The 21,021-nt window shown below is 39.2% G+C and overlaps 2 protein-coding genes across 2 annotated transcripts; one reads left to right on the top strand and one right to left on the bottom strand.

Moving 5' to 3' along the window:
* Positions 1-132: 132 nt before the first annotated feature.
* On the bottom strand, positions 133-9,377 carry bcl2l12 (BCL2 like 12). Its single transcript, XM_058049891.2, has 9 exons — positions 9,246-9,377; positions 8,883-9,006; positions 6,052-6,223; positions 5,478-5,688; positions 4,658-4,892; positions 4,351-4,452; positions 3,339-3,415; positions 2,484-2,747; positions 133-1,742 (listed from the first exon to the last, which is right to left on the bottom strand). The coding sequence occupies exons 3-9, from the start codon at positions 6,219-6,221 to the stop codon at positions 1,701-1,703; spliced, it is 1,101 nt and encodes a 366-aa protein (XP_057905874.2). The 5' UTR covers positions 6,222-6,223; positions 8,883-9,006; positions 9,246-9,377; the 3' UTR covers positions 133-1,700.
* Positions 9,378-15,528: 6,151 nt separating this feature from the next.
* On the top strand, positions 15,529-20,919 carry nosip (nitric oxide synthase interacting protein). Its single transcript, XM_058048647.2, has 9 exons — positions 15,529-15,902; positions 16,156-16,261; positions 16,435-16,516; positions 16,592-16,727; positions 16,833-16,984; positions 18,996-19,112; positions 19,782-19,852; positions 19,934-20,042; positions 20,603-20,919. The coding sequence occupies exons 1-9, from the start codon at positions 15,833-15,835 to the stop codon at positions 20,672-20,674; spliced, it is 915 nt and encodes a 304-aa protein (XP_057904630.2). The 5' UTR covers positions 15,529-15,832; the 3' UTR covers positions 20,675-20,919.
* The last annotated feature ends 102 nt before the right edge of the window (positions 20,920-21,021 follow it).

Below are 21,021 nucleotides of genomic sequence, written 5' to 3'. Positions count from 1 at the left end.
ACCCTCGTGAGGAAAAGCTGTAGAAAATGAATGAATGAATGAAGGTGCATTTAGTCTCCAGCACACCCTGGTGGATATAAGCGGCATAGAAAACAGATGGATGCGTGCATTTTTTTTCTGGTAGAATCCAGGTTCATACTGAGGCTTTTATTTTTGAAGTTACTATGCACTAAACAGGAAGTCACTGTATGCACGTGCAGCTAAACAGTAGTTATGGCGCTGTTAAGATAAGATATGCAGCTGTGGTTTCACCACTGCTCAGTGATAATGAACACACACGATACCACATCAACGGACCTATTTTTCACTGAAATATGATACCGTTGGTCCAATTTCATGTCGACAGACGGTTTATCGACGCAAATAGTCTTGAATTATTAATATTGAAATATTGTAGAAAACTATTGTAGAAGACTATTGTAAGAAAGCAGTGATAATTTTGGGTTGTTTTATGGTTTGCTCCCATAATGTCGAATAGAATGATCTACTTTTAAGGTGCCGTGGTAAGTACAGTACAAAATCCATGTAAAGTATTTGTGATATGAAATAATGCATCCGGTTAATCCGTTACTTCCGTGTCAGAGTTGATGACGTCATTGGTGCTCAGAGTTCGGTTCAAAAATGGGTCATTCCTGTGGACACATCACAAATCACAGCACAGAAAAACCATTTTTAGTATCATCTGTTAACTCTACGAATGTACAGTACTGCCTAATGTGTAAAACATCTTTGCCATAAATGACTTTCACTCCTTTAAACCGAAATGTTGGTAAGTGTGGAGTCTCTGATGGGTGTGTCACCTGGGGGTGGTCACACTATGGCTGTTGTGGTTGTTGCTGGTTGTTCCTGCATGAAATAGGTCATTTAATGATATGGTAACGGGTGTCCCTTCTTTGTTAGATGTCCCTTGAAGACAACAATAATCAAATTCTGGATAGGGAGCACCGGTAGTAGCAATGAATCAATGATCAAATAACAAAAATGTATTTTCCTTTAAAAAAAAAACAGCACTCAATGTGCTAGAATAGCACTCAAAATGATTCAATCCTGTATTGTAAATCTTATTTCATATAAATTCATAATTCAATAAATTCATATATTTCATATAAAACATTTCTACATTTGAACAATAAACACGGATTGAATCATTTCATTACATTTGTTCAACTACACACACTGTACACATTAAATATGTTACATGTTATTAACTTGGGACATTTTCAGAAATACTGTAAACCACAGGATAAAAAAAACATCAGACATACAGTTATCAAAAAACTTCAAGCTCAGCATTCTGTTAAAACTAGAGTTCTGTACAGTAATTGATACTGTGACCACTAAACCCCTGCTTTAAAAACATTTTGCATACATAGAATCTGGCGAGAGAAAATACTGGATTCAACTTTCATCCCGAAGCATTTGACGGAGGTAGTATTTACCACTTTTAGCATTTTGCACTTAGCAATGATGTGTTCTGGCCAGTAAGAAGATGAAGAGTGTGCCATCGACTGTGAAAATCCAGGCTTCATTGACCATCTTCACTTCTGTCTAGCATTGACTGTTAAGAATTGAGATACAGTATACATTCACAGTAAAAGAAACTGTCCATCTGCAGATCCAGCCATCATTCTTCACTCAGAAACTGTCAATCATCAGTTGTAAAAAAAACAAAAACAAAACCCAAGCTCCTATGGGAGAACTCAGTCACACTCCGCAGGATCCTTCATTTCTGCCACATTTTCCTAAAGGGGTAGGAAAAAAAACATATATGTCAGTGGTGGTTATAGCCGGATAATATACACAATATCAGGGGAGATGCAAATGTACTCTAAAAGGTTTTTTAAATTAATTTATAAATGACCACTGTTTCATGGTTAATATTTCCTATTATTACAAAATGCACATTTAAGCAAATTGTACTTATTCCTCGCCTCAATTCAAGCATTACAAATGGCCAAGTGAACCACTGGCAGATGAAGCATTCTAATTGTGAATGTAGTATTCTGCATTAGCCACTAGGTGGCAGTAATTGTTCGGTGAGATGAGCACCAGGCATTTTAAATTATTGCACAACATTCTCAATAAAAATAACATCATTCATTCATTCATTTTCGACCGCTTATCCTCATGAGGGTCACAGGCGTGCTGGAGCCTATCCCAGCTGTCTTTGGGTGAGGTACACCCTGGACTGGTCGCCAGCCAATCACAGGGCACATAACAATCATAAAAATAACACAAGTTACTATTGGCGTCATAACCTACAACTCAACTGTGAACCTCCAATGTTACTTCCTGTTCTGAATCATAAAATAATTTAATACATTTAAATAAATTTAACTGAATCCTATTTCACGAAATTCACTTAAAAAGCCAAACGTGTGTAACCAATTAACCCGAGGGACAACTGTATAGTATGTGTATGGAAACTTCTGACCAGAGCTTTATGTCTCATACGACTGACATAACAAAAGTTCAGCACTCACCCATCCTCCGTGACGCTTAACCCAGGGGGCAAACGTTTCCATGTAGCACTCTGCGTGCGCTTGCATGCGCTGGGTACCAGTGGCTGTCACGATACGCCTTGACACCTCCATAGTCACAGCCATGCGCCGCAAAGTTGGGCTAGCTGTTGGAAGGAGCGTTGGGGCTTGTAATACCTGAGTGCTGCTAACCGTGTCCAGAAGTCTGGCAAAGGATGCATACGAAAGACGAGACAAACTGGTGCGAAGAAAGGGGTCCAGTTGGATCTGGAAAAAGTTTGACTGATTAGCAGAGAAACCATTTCAATTTGAAAGCATAATGACAATGATCAATAATATGAGCTATTATCATAGGATGATCTACTTGAGAGGCAAGAGAACAACAGCAACAACGATGGAATACCAAACAATCACTGCAGCAATGTTAATAAATAGTGCCCACGAAGTCAGGCTCAAGTGAATAGTGCCACCTCGGGCACCTCCGCCAATCGTGCCAAACACAGAGAAAGGAGCTGTCTATGGGAATGGATTTGGATGCTCACACCAGTCAAACGTGCCAGACTTATGTGTGATTGGACAAATTGGACACATTCTAAATGTAAAACTACTAAAAGAAACAACAGCAAAAATGGAAAAAGTTCAAATGTTGATGCATGTAAATTTATGTACATTTTTAGCATATTGGATTTGCTCCAGCCCTTTGTGAACACCCCTGGCCTAGTGTGAGTACGCCCTTTGTTGATATGAGCTGTTGCTTAGTAATATTATACGTATATTCTGTTGCAGGATTACAGGGGTTAGGTAAGGTTTATTGCTCCTGAAATGAACATGTTTACATTGTAATGAATATCTGCCTACCTTATTGTTTATAGAATCAGCTTCAACAGACAGCACTTGAACCAGCTGCTGCACCACCAGCTCTTTGTCACACACATCTGAAGGAAGAATGGGAACCTTAGATTTAGTATTAAGTCATGTACAATTTCACTTGCTCACAAATAGTTTGTTCATTAATTTTGTGGCCAGCTGCACGGTGGTGAGTGGTTAGCGTGCAGGCCACACGCCACCCTCTGGCATCTTGTGTGGAATTCTGTTCTCCCTGCGCATGTGTGAGTTTTCTCCGGGGACTCCGGTTTCCTCCCACAATTCCAAAAACATGCTAGGTTAATTGCCGACTCCAAATTGTCCATAGGTATGAATGTGATTGGCTGCTGACCAGTTCAGGGTGTACCCTGCCTCTCGCCAGAAGACAGGTGGGATCCAGTACCCCCGCGACCCTCGTGAGGATAAGTGGTAGGAAATGAATGAATTAATATTTGTTGGTTATTCTGCAGCATTTGTTGGTACTGTCTTATCTGTGATTATCTACTTATTATATTGCTGTGTGTTAGCACTTTCTTTAAGACACTGTGATTAAGAATTGAGAGTGGAATATTAACCCGCCCATGATTCCAACGAAGCTGGTGAGGTCTTTATGAGCAGTGACGTTGTGCTGCTTGTTTGCATGGTTTGATTTCTTTCCCAGAGACCGTTTGAATGACACAGTACTAACTGCATTTTGCTGCAATTTCCACAAATGCAATGTTTGTGCTACATGCTCTACATTGGTGCTCATCAAATGAAAGATTTCACACCGATAATTACCGGTGGCCATATTATCGGACATCCCTAGCCTTAATATATTGCTGTGTGCGTGTATATGTGTCTGTTTTCCTCATCTCTCGCTCGACTCGTAGTTTTGAATGGTGTAGTGTAACACCATCCCAGCTTGAGAAACAGGTTTTCAAGATGCATGCTTTAGAAATCTGTTGCTTTGGAGTGAGGCGGTCATGTATTCGTTGTGCACTTCTATGACGATAAGTGTGTTTACCTGAGGAAGGAGGAGTGGGACTCGTCCTTTTCGTGCTGGTTGATCTTTGGGCAATCTTTTCCAGCTTCTGTGCAACTTCATTGTAGAACTCTGGAGGGTGATCTGCAACACAAGCAGTGTCAAAATACCAATATATTACTGTAAATAACAATGAAAATATACATTTCAAAAATCAAAACTATGATAAACATTTGTACTCAAAGCTCACGATTAGATCAAGCTGCACGTTAAAACAAAGCAAATTATTTTGTTGACGTTTGCACAGCTGGTTTGGGTAGTTATTATTTTGTGTCATGGAATAGCTTACGAGGAGAAACAAGTTCTGGTAGTGGTTCTGCTGTTTTGCCAAGTTCGAGTATGGATGGCCTCTGAGGCTTGGATCCGTGTGCCTCCTTTTCCTTCTCTTTCTCCTTCTCCTTTTCTATCTTTAACTTGAAAAACTTGGAAATCCTTTTCTTGATCTTCTTTTTGTTCAGCCTTTTGTTCTGTTTCTTCTCACTCTCGTCATCTTCCGATGTAGAGGAAGGAGATAAGGCATCTTCCTGTGGGAAAAGGTTGACCTGGTCATTTCAGATGAACTAATAAAACTAAACTAACTAAACATGTTTACATCTTTATACTTCTCAGACGTTTTTTCATAAAGAATAAAGATTTGGCACTTTGTTTGGCAGTCCTTCAACGCAATCGTTGTCTGCTATGTGAAATGCAAAAGTGTGTTTGGCTATGGACGCACTAGCTTGAACAGTCAATATGGCCTCAAAACAAGGTAAACACAAGTTAATAGTATATGATATATATCATGATAAGATTGTTACTGGAATGACAACAGGCATGTGTGTTATGTTGATGTGGCTTCTTTAGCCTGCTAGCCTCTAGCTGACCTGACGTCCTACACCGTGACTCTGTGTTCATTGATCATCTTACATTATCATTCATTTGTGGTGAGTACCGATACATTTTATATTTTAATTACATTCAATAAGTGTGTGAGGAATGTTTAGTGCTTAAACCTGAGTAAACAATGGAAATTGAAAAGAGACGGGAGATTTATTGAGCTGAATCTAACCTAATCGCCATGATCCGCGGAACAGGATTTGTTTGATTGATTGATGGAGTCTCTTTCTTACTTCTGACAGCTCTTTGACATGAGGTGCTTTAATCTTCCCGTCCTTTTCCAAAGAACCTTTCCCATCTTTGGCAGAAGAGCGTGCAGCATTACGTCGAGGTAGCTGCTTTAGGAAGTCCTTAAATCCAGTCTTCTTCTCATCTGCTGAACTCTGATCTTCAGCCTCAGAATCCAACCCATCTTTAACTTTTGGTTCTGGTTTGACAGTAGCACTGGAAATGACAAATACATATGAAAAGTGAGGAAGAGGGGTGGCTGACAATCTTTTGCATGGCTGGTAGACAACTTCTAACCTTGAAGAGCACATGCCTATCTGATACATATTACATAATATTCCTGAAACCGACAAATTGTATTGCATTTTATTTTGTTTCTGCAGTGATGCCATGACAAATGAGCCATGGTCCGCAGACGGCCCCCGAGCTGCACTTTGACCTCCCCTACTTTTGTGGGCTAAACTCAACAGAACATTAAAAATATATGATATATATTATAGTACCGTCCTCTCTGTGGAAAAAGACTTTCTTGACTGAAAGTCTAAACTTAGGACCAAATCAGAGTGGTAAGACCATTACCTGTACTTGTTGTGATCCTTGTAGGCTCCTCCGATCCTGCCAGGCCTCTCTACAAACGGGATAGAAAGTGTTCGATTGAGGAAAGCTTGGAGGACCAGACGACTCTCAACTTTGACCTCAAGCAGAGAGATGGCCGAGACGGAGGAAGATCGACTCAAAGACTCTGACATCACTAAAGTGAAGAAGATGAATGGTGGGTGATGAAACGTACATTGGCTGTTCTATGAGGTTTGGGCAACCCCCCCTTGTGGCTTTTTTAACAACACTTATTATGGACCAGCTCCAACTGGTGATGTTAAGAGCAGGAGAAGTAAAAAAAACAAAAAAGGTCTCAAGTAAACAGCATCAGTCGCATTCCATGTTTCCCCTTCCTGTCTTTTGTTTTGTAACCGTTGCCTCCTGATGTGTTTTGTGTATCTTAACTTTATATATGCCAAACCTTCAGTGAGAGGACAAATGGGAACACCTGATGAGCACCAGGCTTCTACTAAGCTCACTGACTGGTGGGAGATGTCAGATTGTTTCTTCTGTTGTCCTCGACACCCTCAAATGTTTGGGTTATTTTCAGGACTCTTAGGTGGCTTTTCTTCACTGCTCTCCCAGTCCTGTTTCCTGCCAACCTTTCTCCCTATTACTATACTGCACCTTTCCCCGCACATGGTATGAGTCATGATTTGAACTACTTTGCTATTTGTGCATACTTGTCTGCCTCTGCTACCTTTTACCCTTTCAGGTGTTGCCTAGCTTAGTCTTTTTTCCTTGTGATGCTTTTTGTTATGCAGTTTGCATAATAACCCTTCCTGCATTGTCTACCTCTTATTTAGGACTTTCCATCATCTGCATTTTGTCCAGCCATACACACAAACGTAACATGGGTATCAGTATCTGCAATACTGATACCTTACGGTTGGGTATGGTTTACATGTTATGCAATAGCACCGCCAAATCTACTTCTTAAAACAGTGCCTGAATCCGTAGTTCAATTTTATGTCCAAAAAAGCCTTTTTATTTTTACAGAATTTTGTTTGACAAGAATAGCAACTAAAATACTTCAATAATCTCAATAAAATGACAACTACATTTACCAATATGAAATGAAATCCACCCCCCCAAATTTTCATTATTGTTATGCCAAACGCAACAGGAATACAGAACGCAGGGAATGTGCAAGTTCTGGTAGAGGTTCACAAAATTCCAAAATGTGCCCAAACTTAATTTCAAGAAGTGGAGACAAAAACCTTTAGCACTATTATCAGTAATAACTAGTGCTACCAAATGATACAATTTTTTAAAAATCTGATTAATCACAATTTTTCAATTAATTAATTAGGATTAATATGCTATGTTAATATTTTTACTGTATTTTTGTAACATAAAGATAAATGACAGGATGGGATTGGATACCAAACAATCTATTTGCCTAACATGAGCTTCTTTGTATGTCATGTAGGACTATCCTACATGATCAGGGGAGGATGGCGGATTGAACCAGCAACCTTCAGGCTGGGAGACAACCACTCTACCACATGATGATCAAAGACATCACAGAATTTAAGGTACATTTACATGTTTTCAGTGTTTGCCAGCATACTTAAAAGCAGCAAATTGAACATCTGAATTAAGAGTTACAAAAAGAGTGATAACAATATCCACTTAGTGTTTTTCTTTGTCATTCTGTTCATTTGGACCACACATACACGTATAATAAAGCTTTTCTTGTGATGTTCGGAGCGTCCCTGAATGCATCTTGCATTCTTGTAATGAGAACGATGAAGTGTCCTTTCCGACGAAGAACATACCAGAGATATGTTGGGTTGGAGATACATATGTAAGAAATTAATGTAATTAATTAAATAAATTAGTTACCACCATTCCTGACAGACTTAGTAATAACATTACTATAATAAGTACAACATTACATTATTGTGTTATTATCGGACGGCTATACCAGCTTATTGTGCTCCAGTGTACAAAGGTACCGTCGAAACCACTGAGGGCTGCATTTTGAATATTTAAAGAAAAAAAACTGTCTGCATCAAAGCATATTATTATTATGAATGAACTTACGTTGTGCTTTTTTGCTGTATCAAATGTCCCAAAATATTTGTGGTATATCTTTGCTCATATAATATTTTCACTTTTACTACATTTCCTAAAATGTCAACTTTATTCTTTGTTTTGCTGGGTTCCCATAATGACTATGAGAAAAATTGTGTTTAATATTTCACCTTTATGCTATTTCTACTTAATGTTATGACTTTATTCTCCTACTAATTTGTCTTTATCCACCTACAATTAAATGTGTTTAGTGAAGCGAACTTTGGAGCAAGTGAACGAATGGTGACGTCACTAAATAACCTGTTTTATCACGTGTTTTTCTTCAAACTCTCGTATTCCCCTGTACGACCCGTGGCAACTTAAAGACAATATATGACATCGTAATGCACATAAATAACATATAAAGGAGGAAAGGGAGACACAAAACTTCCACTTTTGCGAGCTCTCGCGAGAGAATCCGTCAGTTCTCGTAAGGAAGGCAAACTCTTCTTAACGCCGGCGGAAAAAAAGAACACTTAACAGCCTAGAAATGTGCGTTGACACTTTTACTTTTAATACCGCGGATATAACAAAACATATGATTGTATTTTGTGTATTATTAATTCGAGAAATGTTGCCTCGAGCTGAATTTGAAACTAAAGCGACGGACAGAATCAGGTGAAACGTTGAAACTTTATCAGTCGATGCAGGACGGTCAGAAACTTTATAACCATGAAGGGGATGACCACTTGAAAATATGGGGATAAAATATCGGAATGTTCATTTATTCTTACCTTGTGAGTCGGTGTCTTCTCTTCGGGCAGAGATTTGCGCCTTCTCCGCGTCGTTGTGTGCAGCCGGAGTGGGCGGATCGACTCAAATAGCAATACCTAGGGTAGTATCAGTATCGGTTCGATGCTAGCGTGAGCACATCGATAGTTAGCTTCACAAAGATCAGTGCTTACATTGTTGATCATGGCATATATATATATATATATATATATATAAACACAGGGAATAAGTTATTGGACAAGCAGGGCTAGAAGCCAAATAAATTACTTTTTATAGTCATGTTTTCTTTGTTGTCAGTTTCCATTTACTTTATTTTCAAACAACCACATGTAATAAAATGACATAATTAAAGTACTGTTGTATACATTGTATTGATATATTGTTGATTCGAAATACTTATTTGTCCTGTGTTTGAAAAACACTACAGTGAATATCGGTAATACTGGTGCATTGATATCCTTGGTTTCGGAACGATACCATCATTTGCAGTATCGGCCACCCCACCACAAAGTGCTAGGCAACGGGGAGGGCGGGGCCTGACTGAGGCGATGATGGCATGCTCAAGAGTTTTTTAACTCTTAAATCTCTTGGGGATTAGTTTTCTTAGCATAACATACATGTTTTGGAACCCTTAAAACCCCACTTAATTTGTTTTAAAATATATATTTTTTTCATGTTCAGTACTTGTATGTCCAATACAACCGCATAGCGTTGAAACGTTCCCATTGGGGGTTTGTCTGACCAATTGATGTAAATTATAGCATCTGCCGCCAGATGTCAGTCTTGTTTACTTTTCAGCGATTTATGAGTATCGGGGATACAGAACATTTGGTTGAGCAGGAAAACGGGAGACTATTTTGGTTTAATTCGGAGAATGTCGGGGCCTACTAAAAATAAAACTACGCTAAAACTTAAGTAATAGAGCACAATTGATTATATACATCCAGTGGTGCAACCATGTTTTTATTTTGAAGGATTAACTTTACTGCCAAATGATGTGTAAATTGGATGTTTTAAATATAAGAATATAAGTGTAAATGATTAAAAAGGAGGGCACCGTGATACAAGTGCAAAATATGAGAAACGGGAGGGCTGATGATGTACCAATCATGTAGTTCTGTCACTAGCGTCACTCTGTCACTAGGTGACGGTGTGTTCATGAACGATTTGCCTTTAATTTCTTGATCTTTATTATAATCAGTATAAAACACAGGACAAAAAATTTTAGGCCAAAAAAAAGTTTTTATTAACAAATTATTTGTGCACTATTTAACAATACAATATCAACACATAATTATTCAACCATTATTTACTTTTCATTCATTCATTTTCTACCGCTTTTTCCTCACGAGGGTCGCGGGGGGTGCTGTCTTCGGGCGAGAGGCGGGGTACACCCTGGACTGGTCGCCAGCCAATCACAGGGCACATATAGACAAACAACCATTCACACTCACATTCATACCTATGGACAATTTGGAGTCACTAATTAACCTAGCATGTTTTTGGAATGTGGGAGGAAACTGGAATACCCGGAGAAAACCCACGCATGCACGGGGAGAACATGCAAACTCCACACAGAGATGGCCGAGGGCGGGAATTGAACCCTGGTCTCCTAGCTGTGAGGTCTGCACGCTACCCACCAGACCGCCGTGCCGCCCATTATTCACTTTTATTACATACAAATGTTTGAGCAAAATAAAACCAAATAAAAGCAAAAACAGCTTGGCTCTCATTCAAATCATTTGAATTTTACAGTATTCTCTGAGATTGTAAACAACATAATAATGCATACCATATCAACAATGAGCAATACAACAAAAAATATGAACTACAGAATAAACAAAAAAACAACAGACGCAAACCAACCAAAAAAGCATTTTAATTTACCAATAACAAATCATCATGCAATTTTATCTACCTTGAAGAAGCTTTTTGTGACTCAGCACAGGCAAACAGGATCAATCACTTCCCACCAGCGGCTGTTACTTGGCACAGCTCCCCCCAAACCAGTCCAGCGTCAGTGTGAAATCAAGACACTGGTACAAGGATTGGGAGTAACCAAACCAAGACCTTTTCCAACTGCAAGTGAGGGATTAAAGTTATAATACATTCTGTTGTTTATATTATGCAATGACACTTGACGCCACACAATTAACAAATAAAATAAGTCAAAAAAGCAACTCTTTTACCAAAAAGAAAAGAAAGTAAACTGCTGCAACACAGAGTAGGATGAGGTAAAATCTGCTTCTATCTTCTCCTTTTCGGACACATTGATATGCTTCAGTTGAACCTTGTTAAGCATGTTCAGAATAAACTAAACCATTACCAATGAAAGTCAAGCCATAGACAAACTACAGAGAATGTATACAGTACATTACTATGTAGTATTATTTGTGGTTAGCATGTAGGCCACACTGGCTGGCGACCAGTCCAGGGTGTAGCTGGGATAGGTTCCAGCATACCCCCCTTGTGAGAATAAGCGGTATAGAAAATGGATGGATGGAAGTTGAACTTGTTAGCCCAACATTTTTACATTTATGTCTTTATGTTTTATGTTTGTAATGTTTTTTTGTCAAGAGTTGAGATTTACCACTTTCTTCTACAGCCCTTGAATGCACCATAGCTGTGTGCTACAAAACGTAAATGGTGGTTTGGCTATCAAAGCACTATCTTTGAAACTCAATCTGGCCTTTCCAGGGAAGATCTGTGTGTCAAAAACAGACATTTTTATGGGTGTAGTATAATTAACCACGTTTTTTGCCATTCACTTGCTATTCCAGAACATAACTCCTGCACAAGGTGGGGATATAATGTACAAACATGGAATACCACTGTATACCACTGCACCCGTTACACTTTGTTAGATTGTTAGCATTTCAACATTAGAAGTAATATAAAATGTAAATAAAACCCAAGTAAATATACCATAAGAGAAGGAGTACTATAAACTCAAACATAAATAAAAAAGACACCTGTTTGCAGGTCCAGCTGGTCACAGTCAGCTTGTAGATCTTGTAGTTTCAAAGTTAGTAGGGCCGTCTTCTTACCTTACGCAACACAAAGGTGTTTCTTCTGCAGCAGCCTCTCTCTGTCTGAACTTTCTTCTGCCTCTGCCTGCTTTCTATCTTCTTGAACCCTCCCCCATGGGTCAAAATCACTGCTGATCAGCACAGCGACCAATAGGGAGAGAGGCTGCGGGGCGAGGCACTTCCTCTGTGACAGGAAGCTCACAACAAACACCCAGACATCATGAAGGGAGGCTTGGGGGAGGTAATGAGAGATGGAGATAAAGAGATGCAGATGTTTGATATCTCTGAGTGGAGTTGCCCAGGCCTGGAAAAGGTCAATATGGACGTTTAATATACTGACTGCTCAAGCCACAGTCACATCACCAGTTATAGAACTTTATTGGAGTTTATGTTGGGTAGGTTGTGGTTCACATTAATGAGAAAAAGGTTCTGAAATTATTCTTCTTGGGCTAATTTTTTCCCAACACAAAAGATTACATTGTAATAAGGTTGTATAGATTTTTTTAAACCCATGGTATGTACTGAAACCACATAAATTAGTATGTAATAAACACTAAAGGTGTACAATATTGGCTTTTTTGTAGAAAATATTGTCCAACTCGCATACCAAATCTCCGCTCGGGCATCTCTGTGCAGAGTTTGCATGTTCTCCCCGTGCATGTGTGGGTTTTCTCCGGGTACTCCGGTTTCCTCCCACATTCCAAAAACATGCTAGGTTAATTGGTGACTCCAAATTGTCCATAGGTATGAATGTGAGTGTGAATGGTTGTTTGTCTATATGTGCCCTGTGATTGGCTGGCAAACAGTCCAGGGTGTACCCCAGCTCTCACCCAAAGACAGCTGGGATACATTGGTTCCCTGCTTATGATTGATTCTTTCATATGTTCATTTATTTATTCTCAAAAAATCTAATTCACCCTAAAATACATGATAATAGAGGTAAAATGTCCGGCTTATTGTACCACTGTAAAAATGAAAACCTAATTTTTACGTTTGTCTTTTTAGGTCACGAATAATGTCTTTTCATCAAGTGTTGCAATTTCACTCTTTGTTTGTTCGTCACTCCATCCGAATTCATGCGTTCATCAATCATCTTCTGTTATTGTTCATTAGTGGTGAATACTTGTACATTTTATCATTTAAAATGCATTTAATATGTGTGAGGGGGCATACGAGAGAGGTGTGAAGAGGGAAGGGGAGTGTGCTGGAACTAATGTAATAATTACATAGTTTTTATTGCAAATGTTTAAAAAAAATGGAAGTGGGAGCATGAGTCGTGTGTCAAAAATAGACATTTTTCATTTTACTGGTGGTGTTGGGACATAACTGGAATTGGTAGATGAATGCTGAATTGAAATGAATCAAAATGTACGTATTAATAATGATCAATGAATGAAGGACAATGCTAAATATTGTTGACATTGAAATTGTTGAAATGCTATGTGTTATTCCTACACAAGCAGTTAAAATTGAAAAAGGAACGATATATGACTGCCATTCAATGCAACATCCATAATGCATTGTGAAAAGTTAGCTATATTATCATCATCTACAGGTCATTTGTTATTGTTAGGCTATGGACAATATGATATTATATACGATATATAATATGAAATGAAATGCCTTCTTAAGCCTAGATTTCTATTTCAAATGCAAAGAGGCCGACTGAAGGGTGTGTTGATACAGTTAAAGAGAAGAAAATGAGGATGGGAAATGACCGCTGGCAAAAGGGCAGGGAGCTGATGGAGTGATATAACATGATAAGTTGAAATAGTGCAGATAAAAACCATTTAAACACTTCTGAAAACTACAGGGCGGGTTCTCCATGGGGGATAGTTGTTTATAAAGGAGGTCTCGTCCCTCTTATCATCCATTGCATCCTTTACTACTCACAATACATCATTAAACCGGCACTGTATTTACTGTGTCGCCATGGCAACACCATTACATGACTGTGTCCAACTTGCATACAGTATCCGGCTTAAACTAGATTTATCTGTACGGCGTGAACAAACGTTCAGCAGGTGTATGTACTGTATGTACAATACTAACAGATTTGACTCTGGATAATGCTCCTGTTTCTTTACTCTTGCTTATATGATATTCCATGGCAAAAGGCACCTCACAACAAGAAGCAATTTGTCTCTTTATTTCTGTCCTGGTCTGTTCAATGTAGCTCTTAGCAGTGGGTGTGGGGGCTTGGCTTACAGGAAATTCACAGTCACATAGGCAGGAAATGCTGCTGTTGAAAGACAGGCAAATAAACAAGCGATCTAGTCAAGTCAGTTTTATTTATACAACAGAAGTTATCTCAAGTCACAGCGGGTCCAGAACTATGCTCGCGTCGTACACTGAAGAAAACCACGCAAAGATTTGGTGACAAGAACCAAGCCTCTGTGGGGCAGCCGTCTGTCTCGACCGGTCAGGTTAAAATGGAAAGACAGAATAATGGGACGGATCGAGGAGTTCAGCAATTAGGAGATGGATAAGAACAACAATTGTACCAACAACCATTGTAGTACAAAGGAAACCCATTTCAGTAGAATCTGGGTTTTATGCTGCCGATTCCAAAACAGAATGTACATCCATGAGTGAGATTGGCTCATACCAATCACACAACTGTACATTTTCCAGTTTATTTAGGATGAGTACTATTGGCCAGGATTTCCATTAGATATTTCCAAGGGCCCCAGGTAAATAGGTAAATTAGAGAACAACAGACAAATAATGTTTGGAAAAGACATAATTAGTAATATCCACTGCCCTGTGGGACAAAAACGAGCACCAAACTAACTGTATTGCTTGTTTGCTTTAAAAACAAAATGTCACTGTGGTAAAAAGTCACATTTGGAGTTCCAAGATGAGAAGCCAGTGCAATAATTCTAGCTGGCTAGCTAGTTAGCCGCAGCCATGACCAGCGAGGCAAAGCGTGTAAAGAATGATGCAAGAGAAGTCGAGCACCAATAGGTTTGCCAAGGGAGTGATCATATGCACGGGCATCGATTGGCGTAGCCTGTGTGAAGCTGTCAAACAGAAACCATTGAAGTTTTGCAAACTAGTGTTGATTCTCACTGCAATACGGGACAAAGTGCGTTTTGGGTGTTGGGAACCCATGGTGACACAGCACAAATGCCCACGTTTGTGTTGTTATGACAAGAATTGTGATATCGCCGCCGTGAGCTGGCAAACAACAGACATCATGGGAAATACCTATTTTTGTTGCAATTTCGTTCGGACGAGTTTTAAATCACCCAAAAAGATGATCAACAGTGGTTTCAGAAAACACATTGTACCAAAAATGTTTATATTCTCCACAACTACGAGTAAAGCTGAATTAGATTTGTTGGCGTGAAATGACGTTCCTGGCTGCCACTCACGGCTGTCTCGTGCACACGCACATGGTCATACAGCGCATGCACATACACAGACACAGACACAGTCAAGAGAATTAGCCATCAACGATTAGCAATCATGGCTGATACCTTGCAGCCTATTCCTCATGTACACACTGGGGAAGACAGAGGGAGGTGTTATATGATATTTATAGGATAAAGGGTGATATAATATTATCTAGTTGTTTTATTTTATAAATACTGTGCAGTATTTTAGTATTTTACTCCGAAACAGTAGGTGGCACTATTCAAGTGTTGGTTGCATTCTGCCGTTTAGGCCAAAGAAGAAGTAGGAGAAACGGTGGAAAGAAAACAAAAGAACTTGTTAGTTATGTTATTCGCACAAAAGCCATTTACAACTATTTAGTCACATCCAGCAATAATTTAGTTCTGGACACTTGTTATTTCGCTGCACTTAATCTATCTCTTATTAGTACCGTGTACTAACGATTAGCTGCTAGCTTAATGCTATTAGTATCATTGGCTAACAGAAACACTAACATTTAAGCTGGCTACACTTCACAGAGTATAATGACTCGCCACGGAAAGAACTGTACGGCTGGAGCAGTCTACACATACCACGAGAAAAAGAAGGATACAGGTGAGAATTGAATTGATCTGAATGTAGAACCTGAAGTGCATTTGTGTCGTACTTGAGATGAATTGTTATAGTATGTGTTACACAGGGACATAAGCCACCATTTCCATATGTATTTAAGTATCAAGACACGCCATATGTAGTGAATATGTTCACTGCAGACGTAGTTAAAATAGATTTCACAGCAACTGACTAGTGTACAAGATTTTCTGAAGATGTACTGTAAGGTATATACCGTGTTTGTTTTCCCATTTAGCGGCATCTGGTTACGGCACACAGAGCATTCGCCTGGGTAAAGATGCCATCAAAGATTTTGACTGCTGCTGCTTGTCCTTGCAGCCCTGCCAGAATCCTGTGGTGACGTATGTCTTTCAACGCACAGAATATAAACATTTTTCACATCACTACACACAAATAGATAGCCGTCTGTGTAAAACACATGTATGTGTAGTTTGTGTTCGTTTCTGCAGCTGAAGACAAAATAGACAAGAGTGTAACATTAATGTATACATCACATTTCTTTTGTTCTCCTTAGTCCAGATGGATATTTGTATGAAAAACAGGCCATTCTTGAATACATCCTGCATCAGAAGACAGAAATTGCCAAGAAGATGAAGGTGAGTCCTTATTCTTTCAAATATTTTAATGAATTGAGAAGCAATTAAACTCTATTTTCCTGGATTTTTTTCTAGCTGTATGAGAAGCAAAAACAAGCAATGAAGAATGACAGTAAGCTGGAGTCCAAGTCAGAGGAAAGAGAGAAGGTGGAGAAATTTAAAACCAGAGAGAACAGCATTGTCTCCAAACCCATCAACCCCTTCACTTCTGGTGCGTATGAGTCGAGATGCACAGCCCTTGTATCGTAATCCACAGATGCTGTAATGACTGCAATGGAAATGTATTTTAAAAGTGAAATCTATTGTTCTACTTCAGGGCAGAACAGAGGGGGTGATAAGGGCAGCAGCTCATCAGCAGCAGCAGCATCAACATCCTCAGGTTCGGTGGCTTCCTCTAGCCAAAGCCTTCCCAGCTTCTGGGTTCCCTCTCTGACACCTGAAGCCAAGCCTACTCTGCTCAAGAAACCAGTGAGTGACTGTTTGGGAGGGAACGTGTGTTTGTCACAAAGTTTGAGTAGTTAGAAAATTTTGAGGTGCGTGGAGAGGAAATTTTCTGCATGAAAGTGGCCACTGGGTGGCGTGGGTGCGAAAATGTTGTCATTTGTCCGCACAGAGCCGCGCTGACCTTGGTGATGCGGAAAGCATAAAACAGGCTTTAGATGTTAGAGTGGCAAAAAGATACAAAAAGCACAGCAGACCAAATACACGAAAATATAGCAATCTACAATTTAATAAAAACAATATACAGTAAGCGTATAACATAAAACCTAGCTAAGTGAGTAAAGTAAGAGATGACAAAGTACGCCATTTCCAGACGCCACACCCAGTGCAAGTTATCACAAACGCTTGGTTGCAGTTGTTCCTGCTAAAGCTGACCCAAACAGTGATTTGGGGGCAATGACTTTTGTCACACAGGACCATGTACTGTAGGTTTGGTTTTTTTTTCCACCCTTAACCCATTCAATCCCAGACATTTTTCCAAAGACATCCCTCTCGATACCAGCCATTTCTGATGATTTTGATTGATTTTTCAAAGCATGAGTATTGTGTTCTAGGGCTATATAGACATTCATTCATTTTCACAGCTCCACTATATATACATAGTACTACTAAAAGAAACATTAGACTAATTTAAACAGAAAAAGAGTTGTTTCAATTTTTTAATTTAATTCTATAGTAATCAGCAGTAGAACATAGCTAAGTTTCAGCAAAATATCAGTTCTCAACAAGAGAAGGGAGACAAACACATTTCAAGTCATAACTTTGTCTTTGATACAAGTTTAGCACATACGTATATAGTCAGCCAAAATACCTAAACAACTATGCCCCACTCATGGTTGTTCACTTCCTGCTTGCTTTATTACATGGGAAAGATGCACTTCTGCCACCTAGTGGTCGTTTTTACGTTTATTGTATGTCTGTTGTCATTACCTCTCACAGACATTTAAATATGTCTCTTGGATTATTGACTAATATTCACATTTGTTTGATGATCAGAAAAATGTAAGTGTGACAAACATGCAAATATAGTAAGAAGTGAGGAAAGGGACAAATACCTTTTGTATCACCTTTTGAATTACTTAAAGTGGTCCATGATCAAATATCTCTCTCCGTCTTATCTTATTATCATGACATGTTATTACACGACATCAGTTTATATACTAGCTACTATATACGTTACATTAGTTATGGCTGAATGACTGTCACCCTCTGCTGGTTGCTGCCAAGTGATGAAATTATAGTGTGCCACGACTTCCAAGTGCAACAACCACACAAATAACCTTGCTGATACAAATGTTAGGCAGATCAGTGTTTTCTCTAGGTTTCCAGATTTTTGTGGTAGGCGGGTGTGTTTGGGGACATGGACACAAACACATGCACACATATATGCACACAGCATAGCCTACTGCAGGGGTAGGCAAACTACGGCCCGGGGGCCACATCCGCCCACCAAGTGTTTGAATACACTTGGTGTTTCCTGTTCTTTCCAATTTAATTTAAACTTAACATACAACCTGGCATCATGGCTTGAGCCAACCTTTTGATTGTTTAAGTAGTTGTTTTATCAATTTTGTTATTTGATTTGGTTTGCTGTTTACAAAGTGCCCCTAAAAAGGGACACAACACACACACTTTTACAGATACAATGCTTCCAGGTGGACTGTAAAATATATAGTCTGGCCCCCCATACATTTTGTTAAAGCAAGTCAAAACATGTCCCCACCCCTGGCCTACTGCAACACAGTCACTCTTTTATAGTTACATTTGGTGTGCCTAGCGTGTGTGTGAACTTTTCATCTTTTTCTCTAGTTTGCCTTCAGATTTAATGTCATGATGACACTTGTTTGTCTTTTTTGCATGTTTGATGAAGGCAAGTTGACCTCCAAATCCAAAGCTCAAGCTCTCCACTTTAAGACAGACTGTGGAAGTTTTGTGCATTGATTGATCAACTTTTTAATTCTTTCCTAATGTCTGTCAGAGTAAGGCTGTGCTGTGCCCGATGTCAGGACGACCTATAAAGATGAACGAGCTGATTCCAGTGCGCTTTACACCAATCGACCCGAGCCTGGACCGAGTGGCCCTGATCACCCGCCAGGTCAGTTTGTATCAATAGTCATGTCAGCCAAAATCTACACAATATCATAATAAGACTTTTATACATGCTGCTGTTTTTGCCATTGCATCCCTTATTCATCTCGTACGACAGAGAAAAATGTAAACTTTAGAATGTGACATTGCTGTAATTGTTTCTCCATTATACAAAGTCATGAAAGGTCACTTGTGTGATTCTCTGGATTGGCAGGGAACATCAGGCCTCAACTAAACCAACCTGGGCCTCAGGCGTCACAGCTGCCCACCATTTTCACATATGGTTCAATGCAGTCTGACAAATTATCCTCAGGGATTCAGAGCACACACAGGAACTTGTTTAATTTGATCTTGCATGTGTCGGCAGCTCGTCTTATCAAGTGTTCATACTACCGAAAGGTTCATACATGGTTGACCACTTTTGTTGACGTAAAATGTGAAAAAGCAGTTTATGTGGACATCTATAGTAGTATTGTTAAAATCATCATTAGTGAAAGCCCTCACATTGCCGTGGAAAATATTCCATTCCTAACATTGCCAACCACTTATGTTGACTTGAATTAGCCAGTCTGAGGGGTGGCGACACACAAACTCTAGTCTTTATGAATTTATAATGTTTTTGCTTGTTTTAAAATGACTATAAACTTGTTGCATTTTCCTCCTCCTCTCCTCTCAGGACAGGTACGTGTGTGCAGTAACCAAAGATGTCCTGGGCAACAGCCTTCCCTGTGCTGTCCTGCGGCCTTCGTGAGTCACCTTTTACATTCACTTCCATTCCATCAGAAGAAAATGAAGGGATAGAACGACTTGCGGACATCCTGTGTTCAGGGGTTGTGTAGTGACGCAGGAGTGTGTGGAGAAACTCATCAAGATGGACATGATGGATCCTGTGAGTGGAGACAAGCTCTCCGACAAAGACATCATCCCCTTGCAGAGGGTAAGTGTACTCACTGATGGTGGACAAAGCTGACTTCACTATCTTTGTCAAATGCTATGACTCATTTAACCAGCTTTAGGTTTGGTCTAACAATTAATATAAGTTCACTCATTATAAGTAAGGAATGGACTTATCATGGAATAGGGTTGGGCGATGTTTAATATACCGGTATAGATTCTACCAATGATAAGAAAATGACTTTATAAATGTGCTTTACAGTGTGAGACAAGTGTATTTTATTATATGGCTTAAGAGTTGTAGCTTTTTATACAAGACTCCGCTGAATTTACATTTTATATGATTTTATATTGTGGTATATGCTAAGATCCATATTGCCCATAAAGTACTGATAAAGTACTGATTGCTGTATTCACCTTGAAAAATGTCGCCATGAGTATCAGCGGTTTATTTTGGTATCGTATTGATAGCAAAGTTAGCCCACCACTACAAGTGTGTAGGTATTTGCATTGCCCAGGGAGGACATGCATGTCCAAGGTATGTGTACTTAAGTGTTCAATTTTTAAGATGACCCTGATGTGATTGGTCTTTTGTTCTTGCAGGGAGGAACCGGCTTTGCCGCGGCTGGGGTGGAGCTTAAGGCCAAAGAGGCTCGTCCAGTGATGCAAGTGTGACAGATGCTTTTTTTGCAGTTACGATAATGTGCCTGTAAGTAATGTCAAGTTTCACAGCCCTCAAGAACAAAAATCATGGTTTCTTATCTTTATTTTGTAAATTACAGTGTTTTGACACCTTGGCCAATCACTATTATAGTGATAGAAATGTAAATATGAAAGGACCTTGTAAGAAAGTTTAGGGTGTACGCATGCCCTTTGTTTTCATATGGAATTGTGATAGAAATAAAGGAACCTTGCCATTGGTCATTTCACACATCTACAGTATTTACGTATGGTGTTTTGTTCCCATTATTTATATAGAAAAATATACATTTTAAATCAGTATCTTAAAATGTGTCCTATAC

Source organism: Doryrhamphus excisus, linkage group LG16 (genome assembly GCF_037039965.1).
Source record: "Doryrhamphus excisus strain RoL-2023G ecotype Guam linkage group LG16, RoL_Dexc_Guam_v1.1, whole genome shotgun sequence".
Lineage (NCBI taxonomy): Eukaryota > Metazoa > Chordata > Actinopteri > Syngnathiformes > Syngnathidae > Doryrhamphus > Doryrhamphus excisus.
The sequence above is the reverse complement of the archived record's forward strand: the minus strand, read 5'-3'. Positions and strand labels throughout refer to the sequence as shown.